The 19,088-nt window shown below is 42.9% G+C and overlaps 1 protein-coding gene across 3 annotated transcripts in view; it reads right to left on the bottom strand.

Annotated features, from left to right (window-relative positions):
* DENND6A (DENN domain containing 6A) overlaps positions 1-19,088 on the bottom strand; it is a 110,463-nt gene that overhangs the window by 21,908 nt on the left and 69,467 nt on the right. For all 3 annotated transcript variants that reach the window (XM_029050634.2, XM_029050633.2, XM_001510993.4), the window contains 6 exons: positions 17,833-17,945; positions 16,708-16,788; positions 12,262-12,367; positions 11,429-11,508; positions 9,072-9,134; positions 7,833-7,888 (listed from right to left, as the gene is read on the bottom strand). In XM_029050634.2, coding sequence (XP_028906467.1) covers positions 7,833-7,888; positions 9,072-9,134; positions 11,429-11,446 — 137 coding nt within the window. In that variant the 5' untranslated portion in view covers positions 11,447-11,508; positions 12,262-12,367; positions 16,708-16,788; positions 17,833-17,945. The remainder of the gene's footprint in view (positions 1-7,832; positions 7,889-9,071; positions 9,135-11,428; positions 11,509-12,261; positions 12,368-16,707; positions 16,789-17,832; positions 17,946-19,088) is intronic.

Below are 19,088 nucleotides of genomic sequence, written 5' to 3'. Positions count from 1 at the left end.
CAACTAATTCAGTTTTTAAGGAAGCAGGGCTGGATGTGACAGGTCTGTGCTGCGGTTATCTTAGAAATGTTAAAAAAAAAACCCAACAAAACAACAAACCATCACAAGCGGGAGTACTAACTCTACACAACTAAATCCCCACAAGTGGAAGGGTGGGATCCAGATCAGTGTTTTATCCTTCCTAAGGAAGAGCTGTGCATTTTTCAGCAATGTTGAATTATGCAGAGGCTTGTCAGGGCACCGCTCTTATTGTACATTAATAAGTTCCAGTTGTGTGGCAGTTTCCTTGTGTTCTGTACCCCTCCCTGATGATCTAATCTTTTAGGTTCACAGTCCTTTCTGGTAGATACTACAGAAAAAAATGGTAAAAACGTTCCTCCTTTCCCCAAAGACAATGTACCTCCAGAGAGAGAAGAGAAAACTTTCAAACAATACTTAAGGGTGAAATAGAGCAGACTAAAAAGGGCGTGGGAGGAAGGGAAACAGGGAGAGCTGCTCAATTATTCATCACGAGAAGGATTAAAAGCGACACAAGTAGGGTAGGCATTCTAGGGATAAGAGAACAGAAGGCATGGAGAAGAGCTAGGAAAATGGCTTTCAAGACACACTAATTAACAAGGAAATTCTCATCCATTTAATTTTATAATGAGGAACTTATTCCAATTTATTTCCATGGGATAAAGCAAGATGCAAATGACCAATGGCAGCTTCTAAGAGAGAAGTTGAAAGATAACTTTTTTATTGATAACAATAGTAATAATAAAAATAATAATAATGACATTTGTTAAGCTCTTACTGTGTGCCAAGCACTATTCTAAGTACTGGGGTGGATACAAGCAAATCGGGTTGGACACAGTCCCTGTCCCACATGGAGCTCACCATCTTAATCCCCATTTTACAGATGAGGTAACTGAGGCACAGAGAAGTGAAAAAAAAAATGTTGGTATTTGTTAAGCGCTTACTATGTGCCGAGCACTGTTCTAAGCGCTGGGGGAGACACAGGGTCATCAGGTTGTCCCACGTGAGGCTCACAGTCTCCATCCCCCATTTTCCAGATGAGGGAACTGAGGCCCAGAGAAGTGAAGGGACTTGCCCACAGTCCCACAGCTGCCAAGTGGCCGAGCCGGGATTCGAACTCATGACCTCTGACTCCCAAGCCCGGGCTCTTTCCACTGCGCCACGCTACTTAAGCGCTTAACAAATCCCATCATTATTATCAGCACTTAGAACAGTGCTCAGCGTTTAGAAACAGTGCTGGGCACATAGAAGGCGCTTAACCAATACCATCATTGTTATTAATCAACGTTTAGAACAGTGCCCAGCGCTTAGAAACGGTGCTTGGCACAGAGTAAGTGACAGAGTAAGTGAAGTGAAGTGACTTGCCCAAGGTCACACAGCAGACAAGTGGCGGAGCCAGGATTAGAATCCAGGTCCTTCTGACTCCTTATCCACCGAAGCAATGTTGGGTGGTCCAACAGACACATACATGCCCTAACTATTAAGAGACTAAAAATTCAATTGTATTAATCGAGCGCTTACTGTATGCAAAGCACTGTACTAAAAGTACCCTACATAATCTGCCCAACGCTATGTTTAACTACATTACCTGGTAAAGATACAATGAGAAATGTCAAAGGAGTGAGGAGTGTGAAAAAGAGTTGGAAGCTCCCCCTTCCCTCCTCTTCATCTGGGTTTTATGAATAACACAGGCACACATAAAAATGGTCCTGACTTTAATATTCCCAGTCTTGGATAAATGCATTTCAGGTAACCAAAAATGGGCTGTACTACCCAGCCTCACACATTTCTTCAAGCTATTGGCTCCCTACTTTAAAAAGGAAAGAAAGCTGTATTACTCATTCCAGTTGGGACTGAAAACTGAATGAGTAAAATGGTTCTCTGTGATCAAGACCAATGTTAAATTCTTCGCAATAATTAACAGCTGTTTTACAGTAGGGATTTACAGAGTCGGCATGAGCTTTGGAGAAAGGAATGAAATCTGGTCCCCTGCCTAATGTATAATTGAGCTACAATAGGCCTGCATAACTGGCAACCCCTCCCCTGAGTCCACTGCCCCACATGCTCAAACCAGTTCAAAACTTTTAACTTCTGAACTAAACGTGAAATTGAAGAGCTGTCGTCAACCAAATCAGTGGGCTTCAAGACTGTTCATCAATTTACCTCACCTTACCTACCTGCTCTCTTGACTCCCTCTCTTGATCTCTCCCAACCTACCTATTAACGGCACCTCACTCTAAACTCTGCTGCCTCAGTCCCCTCACTCATGTTGTTCCCCCGGCTTGGAACTTCGTCCGTCAGCAAATCCAACAGCTCACAACCCTTCCTATATTTAGAGTCTTCCCAAAAGCCCGCCTCCTCCAAAAGGCCTTCCCCAATTAATTCCCATCATTCCAAGTCATATAAACTCATCATCATGTATCCACTTAGCCCCATCCTTGGCAGTTTATTCCATTGCACATTCAATCACTTATGATCATTAGTTTACTTGTAAAGGCTTTTATGTATAACAATAAACAGACACATTCCCCGCCCACAATGAGTTTACGATCTACAGGGGGAGATAGACATTTTATTATAAATATGAATAAATGACAGATATGTACGTAAGTGCTGTGGGGCTGGGGGGAGGGGGATGAATAAAGGGAGCAAGTCAGGGCGACGCAGAAGGGAGTGGGAAAAGAAGAGTCTTGCCCATCCATAAAAGGGAAGAAGCGGGGGGCTTTCTGACCCAGCTGATGTTAGCAGGAGTTGGGGCTCTCATAACACCAGGGCTGTTTCGGCCATGATTTAGGGTTGAGAGTCCCCGGCGTGTCACATTGTCACTGGGTTTGGTGTTTTCCTCAGTTTCTCTTCCATTACTTACTTCACAGAGACGGATGGATCAAAGAGGTGAGATGATACACTAAGTTTTTGGAGGAGAAGGTGTACAAACAGATTATCAAGTAACAATGATGTATCAACCATGGCACTAGGCACTGGGGAAAAATACAATGAAAATTAGCAAGTGCCATGCCAGGCCATCCTGCTTGACACATCAACCTGAGACTGAGGGTCGGGCATGACATCCACCTGGCCACCTCTGGTTCCCACACTTCCAGGTTCCAAGTCATTCCCACCAATTGGGTCAACATCCCAGAGGTCAGCCTCTTTTTTATGCATCCATACGTACAGTCAGAATATGGGGCAAACGTGAGAGGTAGATATAAGTCCTCTAGACTGTGAGCTCATTGTGGGCAAGGAATGTGTCTACCAACTTTGATAATAATAATAATTGTGGTATTTGTTAAGTACTTAGTATGTGCCAGGCACTATTCTAAGCACTGGGGTAGATACAAGATAATCGGGTTGGACACGGTCCCTGTCCCACAGAGGGCTCGCACTCTTAATTCCCATTTTACAGATAAAGGAACTGAGGCACAGGAAAGGAAAGTGACTTGCCCAAGGTCACACAGCAAGCAAATGGCAGAGGCAGGATTAGAACCCAGATCCTCCTGACCTCCAGGCTTGTGCTGTATCCACTAGGCCCCTCAGTTTCCCTGTTGTATTGTCCTCTCCCAAGCGCTTAGTACAGTGCTCTGCACACAGTAAGCCCTCAATAAATACCACTGATTGACTGGGGTTCAAATGAGTGACCAGGAGGCTGGGGAAGCTACGAACAAAAACATGGCACATAGCCAATCCTCATCCTCTGAACCTGCCCTGGACTGATACGGCAATTTAAAAATTTTGATCATGCCCACTTCATAACTTACAACTGAAGAGCATGCAACGTGTTGGCACAAAATGCCAATGAAAGGAAAAGGATAGTGCATTTGGTACAATCCAAAATGCTGTTTTGTAAAATCTTCCAAGTGACAGGTTTATAAATAAGTAGGATTTAAGATTCAGAACAGAAATGTCAAATTCAAGTTTGCTGGTGGGTTAAATTACATTTTATGTGTTTGTCTCAGAGAGTGAGTGTGGGTGGGTGTAAGATGGGTGTGAGATTCTCACCCACTCTGACCCACAGACACCTAGTGCTCCATAACCTACAAAAATGTGAGACACGTCAGCATGAATTACCACAGAATAGGTATGGGCAATATATGATCCCAAATGCTGCCTTTCTAAACCTTCCCAGTGCCACATCTATAAATAACAAGTAGACTTTGAGATTTAGAATAGAGGGTGACAAACTCAAATTTGCTGGTGGGCCAAGTTTCATTTTTATGAAAAACTGGTGAGTTGGCTTGGGCTCCAAGTGGAAGGAGAAGGGAGATGTGTATTAATGTGTATTAATGGTGTGACACGGCTAAATACTTTCAGGGGTAATCCTGAATGGGAAACAAACCCCAACAGTGCTCCTCCATCATTCCATCAGTCCCCTTAACTCTTTGCCCACACTGCCCGAATCAGCATCTTCTTCACAAGACCCTACTTCTCTCTTTACTCCATCTCCCCTAGTCCCAAATCTTGTATTCTTGGGAACCATACCCTTCTTCCTTTGTTCTCCACTTCACTCCCTGCTTCCTCCTCCTCTTCCTCCTCTCCCTCCCCTCACCTGCCACTTCCTAACACCGTTCTTCTTGTCCACAGGTAAACCTCACACTCATAATTCTTCTCCTAAACCAAAGCCCATATGGGAATGTTCAGCGGGTGTTCTTGGCTCACTGTCTTGTGAGTTTTGACACTCCAGATTTAAAGGCTCCTCTAGTTTATAAGACCAATTTCAATTTTCAAATAAGTTTCCTTAAACTTTAAAAGAAAAGATACTCATTGCAATTCTCCTGTCCAAACTTCCTTAACCTCTCTGCATCCTCTGGGACTATGGACCACTTCCTCCTCCTTGAAAGACTTTTGGGTCTTGGTTTTGCTGACACAGTAACTAACGACCTTCTCCCTCTGACGGCTTCTCTGTTTTGTTCACTGGCAGTTTTTCTGCCTCTTGCCCTCTCATTGTAGGTGCCCCAGATGGTCCTCTTCTCTTCTTGCTCTAAACTCATTTGCTTGGGAAACTCAGCATGTCTAGAAGTGAACTACTCATTTTCCCCTAAAACCTCTTCTCCTCAAACTTCCCCATCTCCGTTGAGAACACCACCAGTCCTCCCTTGTTCCACAAGTCTACAACCTCGGCACAATCCTCAACGCCTCGCTACCTTTCAACTCTCGCAGTCATTCTACTTCTATATCCGACAGACCACTTTTTCCATAATCACCCCTTCTTCTCCACCCAAACTGCTACCACCCTGGTAAGTGCTTGATCTCCATTTTCGCTTCCCTTTCCTGCGCCTCATTTCCTTCATCTGTAAAATGGGGATCAAGACAAGTGCTTGTCTTATGATGGGGAGATTATTCAAGCGCTTAGTACAATGCTTTGCACACAGCAAGTGCTCAATAAATACAGTTGAATGGATGAATGAATGACAACGGCTTCCTCAATGGTCTTCCTGCCTCCAGCCTCTCCCTAGTCCAGATGCCAACTTTTCATTCCGAGTTCAGGGGCGAGAAGAGGGCAGGGACTTTAGCGGGGATGAGGAGTGGGAAAGGACTGGCTTCAAAGAGCTAACAGGTCAGAAAGCCACTGTTTTGGGTCATTTCAATCCTTTTTTTAAAATGGTATTTGTTAAGCGCTATGTGCAGGCACTGTACTAAGTGCTGGGGTAGATAAAAGCTAATCAGGTCGGACACAGCCCATGTTCCACAGTATTAACCCCCATTTTACAGATGAGGTAACTAAGGCACAGAGAAGTTAAGTGACTTGCCCAAAGGCACATAGCAAATAAGTGGCAGAGCCATGATTAGAACCCAGGTCCTTCCAACTTCCAGGTCCATGCTCTATCCACTAGGTCACACTGCTTCTTATGTAGATCTTTTCCTGTAGATTCTCACATTGGAAAGCGAAAAAATCCTTATGAAACCTCACTGCCTAGAATCTAAAACATAAACTTTTCATCCAAACCTAAAAAAACTTTTCCCCAAGGAAATATTTTTACTGCTCTTAGAATACTGTTCAGAGTTGGATGGGCCCAGATGATTTCTGGTCTGTTTACGGGATTGTGTCAAAGCTCTGAACCAAGAAAAGAGAGAGAATGGACAGAAAGTAATGGAGGTAAAAGATGTCAACATCTTAGCATTCTCCATCTGCCAGGGTGATGCAATCAATCACTATCACTTGAGTGCTTATTCTGTCTAGAGGAGTGTACTAAGCACTTGGGAGAGGACAACAGAACCCTCAAAGAGCTTACGTGTATTTCATGTTAAGAAACATTTGCAATCCTTACTGGAACCTCTCAAGTCTTGTCAAAGGCATGGAATGACTAAGCCTGGGAGTCTAGCTCAAGAAGCTACAGAGGCACTCATTGCTACACAATGCTGCATGAATCATCTTCTCGAAGTATCGCTCAGCACGTATCTCTTCACTCCTCAAAAACCTGCAATTCCATCCACGTCAAGCTTGGCAAGATCAGCTTCAAGGCTTATATTAATTCTCCCCACCTTACATATCAACTCTCTCCAGCTCATTCTTGACTCCTCCCTAACTCACCTTCTAACTATACTTCTCTCAACTCAGAGAAGCAGCGTGGCCTAGTAGACAGAGCACGAGCATGGGAGTTGGAAGAACCTGGGTTCTAATCCCGGTTCTGCCATTTGTCTGCTGTGTGACCTTGGGGGAATCACTTCACTTCTCTGGGCCTCAGTTACCTCATCTATAAAATGAGGATTAAGACTGTGAGCCCCATGAGGGCCATGGACTGTGTTCAATCTTGTTAGCTTGTATCTTAGTACAGTGCCTGGCACATAGTAAGCACTTAAATATAAAAAAAAAAAAACAAAAAACCTCTCCCACCTCTGTCCCCTTCCACATGCTGTTCCCAACCTGCGACTACCCTCACCCCACCCAAACCCAAAACTGAGAGATCCCTTCCCATGTTCGAGCCCTCCTAAAACCCCATCGCTTATGACGGATATTCCTCAGTCAACTTCCAACTCCCCGAGTTATACCACCCAGACAGCCAACGCTAGCACCGAAGTATTTATTTTTGCCTTTCCTCGGAACTTGTGTATATGGGTGCAGTTAATTGTGTGGTACTATTTGTAAATATTTACAAATGTAAATATGTAAATATTTGTAAATATTTTTATGTCTGTCTCCCCAATTAGAGAGTAAGAGCAATGAGGGTAGGGAAAGTGTTCTTGTAAGCCTGTTGTGGGCAGGGAATGTGCCCACCGACTCTGTTGTATGGTACTCTCCCAACCGCTTAATACAGTGTTCTGCACAGTCAGTCAGTACACAGTACACAGTACACACTCAGTACAGTGTAACAATACAACAGACACATTCCCTGCCCACTATGAGCTTACAGCCTAGAGGGGGAGACAGACATTAATATAAATAAATTACAGACATATACATAACTGTTGTGGGGCTGGCAGGGGACAAATACAGGAAGCAAGTTAGGACAACACAGAAGGGAGTTGAAGAAATGGAAGAGAGGGCTTTATTCAGGGAAGGCCTCTTGGAGAAGATGTGCCTTCACTAAGTCTTTGAAGAGGGTCAGAGTCTGTCGGATATAAGGAGGGAGGGCATTCCAGGCCACAGGCAGGATGTGGGTGAGACGTTGGCGGGGAGATAGATGAGACTGAGGTACAATAAATACCACTGATTGATTGCTTCTGTGGCACTTTCCTGAGGGCCTGGTACAGCGCGTTGCATCCAGTTGGTGCTCAATACGTACCTTTACTATCACTTCTACTATTTACCAGCATCCAGGAAGAAAGGTTACATAAGAGCAAATAAATTGCTATAATACACAGAAGTTTGAAATTCTCACCTGAAAATATCCACCTCATGAATGGTAGGCAGAACAACAGATACTTGTGTGTCCATCTGAAAAAGACAGAAAATGACTAAATAAAAATCTATCATCAAGATTTTAAACAATTTAGTAAAACACCTCATCCCTCAACCTGCTGAATCTCTGGACAGTAGCCTTATCAGATGGAATCCACTCAAGACTCCCTTAGACATAGACATTCATACCCAAAATTCTGTGATTTTACTGTTTTGCCTGTTAACTGTAAACTGTAGCTGCTACATGCATACTCTAGATTACATGCCCCCACATGCAGAGAGTTCTAGCTTGTGCAGAGCACAAGAAGAATCAACTTTTGAATGGGAGATTTGATTTCTCCCATCTTTGCTCAATTGAAAAAAGCAACAAAAGCCAGTGCACAGCAGAGACCAAGAGAGTAAACTAAATTCTACAAAATGAAAGATTCAGCTCCACCCATACACATATATGGCCCTGGGGAATAACAGAAAGACAGTAATATATGTTTAACTCCTTTGAATGGGCTTCCTAAAAGCACAGACCCGTTGGCCTCTCTCCACGGAATGAAGGGAAGAGTATTGTTCAGACTCATTTAAGAAAAAGGTCACGTCTCCAATTGGAGAGTACATCATGATTTCCCTAGTATCTGCTTCAGGGCAATGTACATAAAAAGGAAGAAATTTTGTGAAGTTTATTATCAATTTAAGAGAAAGGTCTTTAGCAAAATATTTTAGAAGTGTGCATGCCAGGGTCAACAACGAAATATGGCGAACCGCCATTTCAACTGACAAAAACCCTAAATTTTAGAGTTAAGGTACGAGGTAGAGCTCCAAATTTCAGGATGAGGGGGCTAGTTTCTTTCAAATACAGGTAGGTTTTGGCCAATTCAAGTTGGGCTTTGTTCACCATGTTCAGAATTGGTCACTTTCTGAATTTGGGCTCAACATATTTACTACAATGACCAGAACTCTCCACATACAGTGACTATCAAAAAAATTCAGGTTCATTAGCAGATGGTCCCCTTATTTCCATGAGTAATTAGCAAACACAGCATCAAGAGATACAGGTGAAAGAAGGCAATAAAACACAAGGATATACAGTGAGCATCTGACATGGGATACTTTGTTTCAAGTAAGACATTTGTTGGCAGTGCACATACACAACAATCTATACTTCTGTTGGATTGAGCAACCGATTTCTTCAAAAAAAGTCCCACAGCATTACCCTTATAATTTCTACCTGCTGAGTGAACTGTACTATCTGGGTTGTTCCAGGCTTGTCATGGCACGTTGGAATCCGCACCTTAAGAAAAAACGGGAGAGATTTGTTTTTTTTATAACTACAACTTCTAATTACTTCTATCAGAGTAAAAGAGTACACCGCTACCCGTTCCATGACTGTACAGTCTAGCGAAAAATATATGAAAATGATCCTTAGTCTTCTACCAAGATGTCAAAAGAATACTGAAGGCAAGACTTGCATATTAAGTGGAGAAAAGTGGACAGGAAAATGCACTTTTTCATTGAAAATAAAAATGACCCCACAACGTTCTCTTTTCAACCACATCATGAATCCACCTGAAAAAAAAAAGCAATTACTACATCAGAAGTATTTAAGCCCCTACTGAGGGTAGAGAACTGTATTAATACCAGAGCAAGGACCTCCGTTATCACATAAAAAAAATTAATGTTCAAACTCTCTTCATTAACTCACCCACACTTAACTAAGCAACAGTATTTATTGCATATATACTGTGTGAAAAGCACTGTACTAAGCACTGAGTACCTAACATGATCAGGTTATATCTTTTTCCCCTTTTCCCTCTGCTCCTCCACCTCTCCCTTCCCATCCCCACAGCACTGTACTCCTCCGCTCAACTGTATATATTTTCGTTACCCTATTTATTTTGTTAATGAATTGTACATCGCCTTGATTCTATTTAGTTGCCATTGTTTTTACGAGATGTTCTTCCCCTTGACTCTATTTATTGCCATTGTTCTTGTCTGTCCGTCTCCCCTGATTAGACTGTAAGCCCGTCAAACGGCAGGGACTGTCTCTATCTGTTGCCGACTTGCTCATCCCAAGCGCTTAGTACAGTGCTCTGCACATAGTAAGCGCTCAATAAATACTATTGAATGAATGAATATCTCCCCCAATTACCACCTCAGCACCAATTATGCACTTATGTACTATTCACAATCAGCGGTAGCACTTTGGTATATATTGATTTATGTTCCCTATTACTCAAGCATTTATTAATCTCCATATCCATTTCTCCTTCTTCCTCCTAACTGTAAATGATTTAGTGCCTGTTTCCCCCACTGGACTGTAAACTCCTTAAGGCTACTTAATAGTCTACTAACGACTGTAGTCTCCCAAGAGCTCATTACGGTGCTCTGCACTATAAGCTCCTTGAGGGCAAGGGACGCGTCTACCAACTCTGTCATATTGCACTCTCCCAAGTGCTTAGTCCAGGGCTTTGCACCCAGGAAGTACTCAATAAATGTTACTGATTGATTGATTGCACGCAATCAATAAATACTATCGACTGGCTGTCCATTCACTTCCCTGAAACCTCCCCAACTTTTCGGCAAATATCAGTAAAAATCATGAGACTCCAAAATGATTTAATCCACTCTGGACCCACAACCTGCAGGCACTAGTCCTTGCCTTGCTGTGTAAGTCACATTGGAAAATGGTGCAGACTAAATATTCAAAGACATATCAATGCAAAATGGAGCTAATCATTTCCAAAAAATCTCTCAAAATTTCTAACTTATGACACGGTATATCAGTATAGATTAATAATGTTGGTATTTGTTAAGCGCTTACTATGTGCAGAGCACTGTTCTAAGCGCTGGGGTAGACACAGGGGAATCAGGTTGTCCCACTTGGGGCTCACAGTCTTAATCCCCATTTTACAGATGAGGTAACTGAGGCACAGAGAAGTTAAGTGACTTGCCCACAGTCACACAGCTGACAAGTGGCAGAGGCGGGATTCGAACCCATGATCTCTGACTCCAAAGCCCGTGCTCTTTCCACTGAGCTACGCTGCTTTGATACCCTCCTACACGCATTTCTCTCCAGGAAGTAAATGCCACAAAATTTATGGGCATTCAATATGCAAAACCCATTCTGCATAAATCCATCTACGAATGAAATCTTATAAAGCACTTAAGACCAGACAATGGATAAAAAGACGATACCCCCTACAACCGACATATTCACCTGAAAATGTTACACTCTGAAGGCTATCCAGTATAGTCCTCTGGGACCGACAGCATTTTTAACCCTACTTTTCAGATTCATTCCGAAGCCCAGGTGGTGCCTCCCAACATAACTTGGCCCTACCTTCGTTCTGAACAGGTCCCTAAATGCTGTGATGAAAACATCACTGGGGGAAGGGGGCTGTACCCTGTCTTGTGAGAGATGGCTGTTCAACTCTTCCAATCCTCTGGCAAGCAGAGGGGATGAGAGAACAGATGTGGGACTGGATTTGGGGAGGAAAATTAAAAACGAAACCCAGAGTTAGCTTTTCCTTAGCGCATGTCCCAAGGAGAAATAGTCAACTGAAGTAAATGGTGAACAATGATTACCTTCAGAACCACTCCCATAATCGGCAAGTGTAACGTCTTCCCGGGTATAGGAGCAGGCCAACGGTCAACATCGTTACAAGCTGAAAAATACAACGAAATATTTCCTCTGTAGCCTCATCGGGCCCTTGACAAAATGAAAGGGGAGGAACGTCAGGGTTAATCAAATAAGCATTCAATCCTGGCTTCCATCCAACTAGAGTCCTGCAGGAGCCTCACCCGTGTGCCTGGGGCCCAGCTTGGCCCTGGTGCGGGCTGGGCCGGATCACAGCATGGGGGGGGGGGGGGGGGGTCAGGCTCGGGCGGGCCATATACGCCCCCGTTTCGGACCTCTTGTGGGCCAGGGTGGAGAGCGGTGGCTCCCGGCAAGGGTGGAAGCTCCATTCCACAGCACGAGAATCAGGTGCACGCAGCATCCCCCGTCTGCTCACTGGACTCACAACGTCCAGTAGCCCGGAGGGACAACTGCGATGGGCACCAGGCTATGCGTGTGTGGCCCCGGCAACATCCAGGAGTGAGGCAGGATTGAAATTCTAGAGCCTAGCCTGACCTGAGTCATTGGAATGTGGACTCACATCTGGCCCAAAGCCCCAGCCGGGCCTAGTGAGGCTCAGCCCAAAGCATGTTGCCACCTGGCTGGGAATAGGAGGGATGGCCATTTGCCAAGCTAGGGGCTGCGTGCAAGATGGGGAGGTGAATGCTAGTAGAGGCTAGTCATACGCTCGTCACCACAATGTGTGGGTGGAGGAGGTAATGACCCTTTGCCCCCAAGAAATCAGCACTTATGTGTGTGTGGTACCCATGTGTGTACACACACACAGAGTTTTCCAACTCACCTGCTTCCAAATAAGGTTCACTCTTTTCAAAATACTCTGGTGCTATCTGTTTTAGCACCGTGTGAAAAAAATGGATATAAGGTAGTTTGCTGATCAAAACCAAAGACTGGAAAAAAGAAACATAGATTAAATTACCATAGCTTAATTAAGGCTATCAATTCATTTTTCTGCATTAGCAGTTCCTGGCAAACTATATTCAGGAACAGTGGTGGATTTAGCAAACTACTAAATGGAAACTAAATGGAAATGTAGTTCGGGACTGCCCAAAATAAGCCTATGACTACATTTTGGTGTAATGAGGTTGGCATATGATTCTTCTCTGGCTTTATGTCATGACATGTTTATGTCATGTCTTTCTGCAGCCTAAAGAGCCTCTTCAACTCTTTAGAATAACATTTTCGATTTAACCTTAAATCCGGGCGGAGGTAGCTCACGGGCCACGACCGGCCTGGCATATTCTTCTGCAAAACTCGCTTCAGGTTCCAGAACAGTTATCCGTTAGATAGCAAGCTCCTTGAAGGCAGGAGAGAGACTGCCTCATTCTACTGTGTTCTCCCAAAAGGTCAGCACAGTGCTCTGCACACAGTAGGCATTCTGCAAATGCCACCAATTGATGGGTTGATGTCTCATGACAGAGGAGCGGAATGGACCAACGGTGGGATCGGTATCATAGTGCCGGTGTTTTGCTATTGACCTGGCACTGACTTACTCCATTTTTCCCGTGGATGAAATAGCAACCTTGCTGTAAGTTCTAAACCTTGCATAATTCTCCCTTACTGAGGCACTAGAACAGACCTATGTAAAACAGGAGTCATAAGCTAAATACACCAAAAGCTACCATTTCTTGATCACTCTTAGTATCTTCAAGCACCACACTTGATTCTATGACACAAGAACAGTTCATTATTCCCCCATCGCTTCCTTTTTTTGTGAAATACCATATTACTCCAAAACCAAGACAGAAGGTGCTTTTTCTTTTGTTTAAATAAAATAAAGGCTTTGTCTTTCAGTCACGATGGGCGGGATCGCACACAATGTTCTCCGGGAACTGTGAGCCAGAAACTGAAGCATTCTTCCTTTCTCCTGTGGGCTGGGAGTTGAAGTGCTTCACTTTCATTCCCTTCTTCTTTCCCTGACCTATGCCAGAGTGGGCCCGACCCAGCGGGAGCGGTTCTTGAGTGCGGGAGAAAAAAGCAAATCACAGGTTCGAATCTGCTCCCCCCCCACACTTCTGGGTTCCTCCACCTCAAAAACACCTTCCTGATGCCTCCTCAGGCTGAAACTCTGGGCATCGCCTATCCTGATCACTGCAGCAAGCAAGTTTTCAAAAGGGGGAGAAGTCGGGGTAAAAAGTAGAGAGGAGTACCAAAGGAGTGATCTACAGAAGCTGGGAGCAAGTGACAGACACTCAGAAATGATGGCAAAGGGTGAATGGAGTGATCAATTACTTTTCCGCTTGGAAGCAAAAGATTTTAGAAGGCTGGCTGCCTTGTCAATTTTGGACTGTCTTGGTTTTGGAGCAATAAGGTAGTCGTGAGTAAAAATGTATCAACTGTTCACTAGAATCGAACTTGGAAGAAAGATGAAAATTTGAAGTTACCATCCACCTGGAACCTGACACTATATCAAAACAGTTATTAATTGTTCCCTCCCAAAGCACATAATATTAGATGCATGTATTCCTGTGGGGATTAAAATCAGGAGTTGGTTTCTTTGCAGTATTCAGTCCACTGTTAGAAAATTAATGACTGCACAGTAAGCATTAGCTGACGAGGGGAGGGGGCAATCAGCTAGGCTAGCTCTTTCTCCCTTAAAGATCTTCTTTAAATCTCTTCAGAGAATGAGGTTCTACCTAAATGTTTCCTTGAAGGAGTATAACTGATTAAGTGGGGCCAAATACATTTTAAATCCATACTTTCACAAATAAACTTCTCATAGTTACGGTCTTAGACAATGCTGTGTTTTATGAAATCCTTTTTTTCTGAGTCAACTGGGGAGAGGGTTCTAAATTCTTGATTTTTCATAGGTATTATGTAAATAAATTTTGACAACTATTTAAGTAATTCTACTAAAAATGAAGGTGGGAGAAGAGAACTTGGGAGCATCCCACTGTCTTTCCATCAGGCTCAGAATCCTGTTCCTAACCCTCTTTTTTTTTTTTAAATGGTATTTGTTAAGTGTTTACTGTGTGCTAGGCACTGTACTAAGTGCTGGGGAAGATACAAGCTAATCAGGTTGGACACAGTCTATGACCCACATGGGGCTCAGTCTTCATCCCCCTTTTACAGTTCCTCTAGATTGTAAACTCGTTATGGGCAGGGAACATGTCTGTTAATTCTGTTGTACTGAACTCTCCCAAGCACTTGCAGCATGGCTCAGTGGAAAGAGCATGGGCTTTGGAGTCAGAGGTCATGAGTTCGAATCCCAGCTCTGCCACTTGTCAGCTGTGTGACTGTGGGCAAGTCATTTAACTTCTCTGTGCCTCAGTTACCTCATGTGTAAAATGGGGATTAAGACTGTGAGCCCCATGTGGGAGGCATGGAGAAGTTACGTAACTTGCCCTAGGTCACCAGGTTTAGAACCCAGGTCCTTCCAACTCCCAGACCTGTGCTCTACCCACTAGGCCACGCTGTTTCAGTTACCTCCCAGAGATGCTGCGCCTGCAGGGATTGTCTGACACTGAACTGCTTGAAAAATTCACAAGCTCTTCTCGAGGCTGCAACCAGGGTGGCCAAGGGACTCTTAATAACTCCTCAGCTTTCTGGAGGTAGAAGAACTGGTTTAAGGGTAGAAGTCTGTGGAAATTCTTGGGGGTCTACCTCAGCCAGGCTGGGAACACCACTGGCCGGGAGCACAGCAGGCTACTGGCCAATCGGCATTCATGTTTACCTTTAGAGAAGCAGCTGGCCTAGTGGATAGAGGCACGGGCCTGGAAGTCAGAAGGACCTGGGTTCTAATCCCAACTCCACCACTGGGCAAGTCACTTCACTTCTCTGGGCCTCAGTTCCCTCAGCTGTAAAATGGGGATTAAGACCATGAGCCCTTTGTGGGACAGGGAATGTGTCCAACCTGATTACCTTGTATCTACCCCAGCGCCAGCGCTTAGAACAGTGCCTGGCACATTGTAAGCACTTAAATACCATTATTTTATTTATTTTATTTAGTATTTCTCTTAAATTTTAAATCATTTTCCTCCACTTACTCCCTCCCTCCCCATATTTCAGTAGTGGTGTTTTGTTGGTGTTTTTTTGTGTGTGGTCAAACCTGATTCACCTATTACTGAATGAGCAGTCTAATGTTACACTTTTAGACTACATGCTGAAAAATGGCCAGCACTTTATTTTCCTCTTCTGTGTCTCTTCACTAGATTAACCTCCCACTGGGTTTAGTTTATATTTAGCAGAAACAACTTGGTAGAAATATATAAACTGTATTTTGGTGGTGTGTCTTCTGAAGTTTTACTGTAATTTAAATAAAACTGAACAAGTTAATTATGTCACCTTTAAAAACAGTCATCATGGGAAAATGGCCCTATTTTAGGCAACCCGCAGACCACGTTTCTTAAATTTTCCACAAGTTATTAAAAAGTGCAAGACAAGCTTAAATAGCCATGTTAAGGAATATTTTGACATTTTTAAAACCAAATTATTTTCAAGCCTCCCCCACCCCCATAAAAATCTGAAGACTGGAAACATTCAAGTTCCAAGTTGTAACAACAAAAGGGGACTACTACAACAGCCGTGGAATTCTGAGACAAAGAATGCTGTTAATATAACAGATTGTCAAACTCCTACTCCTCTAATGGAGTATCCTCCATAAGAGGGCACCACCACAACACTTCATAAGACACAAAAAAGGTTATGGATGGTGACTGTAATGGAATCAAGGGAGGAAGTGGAGAAAAACTGGCCCACCAAGATTCTCAGGAGACTTTTTGTTTAACTAAAAACCATAAATATCAATGCAACTGCAATTTTCTGGCTAAGGGGATTTAGATTAGCATCTCCTTCTCCCTCAATATTACTCAAGGCGACAATTAAGACAGGTATTAACGTCATGAAACAATCAATGTACAGCTACCTAAAGCTGCTTCACGGAAAAGGATGATAAAGAAGAAATCTATAAGTCTTAAAAGAAAATGCTGAAAGGGAAACAAATGATCACATAGAACCTGGACTGACTGGCCCATCTGGCTTCATTGGTTTTACTCTCAAAACACTGTGCCACGCTTCTGCCTTAAAATGACTATGCTTAAAACATAATTATATTATTATAAAATTAAAAGATGTCCAAATCAAATTGGTAAGAATTCAAAAGAAAGATTTGTTTAAAAATAGACAACACATTGTGGGCACCTGAAAAATATACATCAATCTTGCAATGTGGAAACAACACATAACATACAACAAAATGACTTTTCTAACCAGGGTCCAAGTTGCAAATTACCTTCTGGAAGTAGCCTCTTTTTAATGTTTTATCTCGAACTTGTCGGAAATAAACATAACCATAGAAATATGCAGGATCTTTCTGCCAAAGAATAACAAACCTTGAGTCAACAAACATCTCCAGTTTTTGAATACTTAAGGTTCTCCACATATGCCAACTCTAGTATGTGGTACCTTAAGACTAAAATACAACACTGAACTCCAGACTAAAACAACTAAGAATTGTGTCATATGAAAACTGCCCCCACCCCAAAATGAAATAATCACACTGTTCAAATACGAAAGTGAAATTCCCTTTGGTCACGCAACAGCTTCCTAATTGTTTTTCTCTCACTTCTATTCCGCAAAAGGGATAAAATAAGCTAAAAATGTTCTAGTATAAATAGAGTTTAAAAAATAATTTACTCTTATGCTTAGGGGAAAACTGAAGGTGCCATTTAAATTTCTACACCAATCTTTTTGGAATAAAATGAGGTACTACGAGGTACTTATTTAGTAGCAGAGGAGGTACTAATGCTAATTTTTACATACACCATAGAATAGGATTAGATGTCTCTCTAAAGGGAAATTTCCCCTTTAAAATAACTACATAACTACTTTGACAGTTTATGAAGCCCCTTGCTATTTAAGTTATTTGAAAATACTTATTAAACTCTACAAAAGAAATGAAGCTTTGACATTCTTGTGAGAGAAACTTTGGCCCAGTCCTTTATGTTTTGATTTGTTGAGGTTTTAAGAGAAAACCAGATGTCATTTTATAACATTAAGCCAGAGAAATATGTATAGGGCTTGTTAAAGAGCCTAAGTAGGACATACGCTAGTGCCAGTGGTATCGGTAAATAGACCGCAAAAAATCATTTCTGGAGCTGACTGACAAGCACTGTCATCAACTGGCTCACTCGGCCCAGGCCCTACACACTGGATAAAGGTTTTAAAAACAACTCCTGGAAGGGGTGAAATATTCCAATATATTCCACAAGATATATTTAATGAAGTTCAAGAACAGTTATCTTGCAAAGATACTAACTCAAATGACTAACAAAATCAGGTGTTGAGAAGATACACAGTTATACACATTGTGGTGTTCTTATTCTGCTACCTTTCTAACCATTATCATATCTCTAACCTTTAAGCAAACGGGTGAATCTCTGTCAAATTGGTCCAGAAGACAATGCAATGACACCTTCCTGCCAGAAGTCTGTCGGAATCGAAAACAAAACTGGGTGTCTCCAAGACAACCTAATTAAAAAAAAAAAAAGAAGGAATTAAGGATAGATTGAGTTAGCCTTTTACTGAGCTAAGAGATGATAATTTCCTTTAAACTGTTTATACACAGAATGCCTAGAAGTAGGCAAAGCGTGCCTGTCTCCAGTACACGATGAATAGGTCAATTGAATTTCTTCACTTTAATGGATCTATTTCCCATTAATTTTGACTTAAAACCTTTACTCATTTAATACCATTATTTTATGAGGTTAAAAAAAAAAAGTCCTCTTCTTCCCTGCCTAAATGCACCACACACTGTTTCGGCACTTCCTAAATCTAGATCTAACCAAACAGGGCGGCCAGGGAGGCAGGAGGCGATGTGACAGACATGACAGCAGTGCACAGAATGGAGGAGAGGCTGGCCAGCTTCCTCCTCCTCCTCAGCTGCTGCCACCAAACTGCCCATTTCCTAAAGGTTTGCAGTACTGTCACTGTCAGAGATTTCTAGTTATGCTGTGGAGTGAGGAGAGACAATGGTGACTGCTGCTATAGCCCAAGCAGCAGCGGCTGAAGGAGTGTTCTCTGTCAAAGCATCTGTCTTCCCACCATCCTCTCTCTGTCCCCTCTGTGTCTTCCTTTCCAGCATCTTGGACTTCAATCCCCCGGGCACCCCCATCCCACTTTGAGCTTTCAAATATACGGTCATCTTATCTTATTCCTATGTCCACTGGGAAAAGATTCCCAGTCGTAAAATACAGGATTAGAGTGTTCTATATCTTCGCTGATAATCAAATCAGTCATTGACTGTTTAATGAAGAATAAGTTATTTATAGAATGAAACTATGTGAACATGACACGGGCTGGTCTCCTCTACTGCTCCCTCCTGCTGACTCCGCAAGAGCTTCCTATCTCTCTTAAAGGAATACAATCCTAAAATATCTATATTTTGCATTCCTAAACCCCTGCAACCTTTAAAGCAATTCTTGCTCCACACCTGTACCCAAGTTACCTTGGGTTACAAGGGGGCAGTGAGAATTGATCACTGTTGCAATGAGGAAGCGCCAAAGACTCCCAGAAGCAGTGAGCCTTCCTTGCCACTACAAACTGCATCCTCCATGGAGCTCAATGGGGATTGACCCCTTGGGGCCAAGAAATAGGGTGTCACTGCAGGTTACC

Source organism: Ornithorhynchus anatinus, chromosome X1 (genome assembly GCF_004115215.2).
Source record: "Ornithorhynchus anatinus isolate Pmale09 chromosome X1, mOrnAna1.pri.v4, whole genome shotgun sequence".
Classification (NCBI taxonomy): Eukaryota; Metazoa; Chordata; class Mammalia; order Monotremata; family Ornithorhynchidae; genus Ornithorhynchus; species Ornithorhynchus anatinus.
Note: the sequence above shows the minus strand (reverse complement) of the source record. Positions and strands in the feature narration are given on the sequence as shown.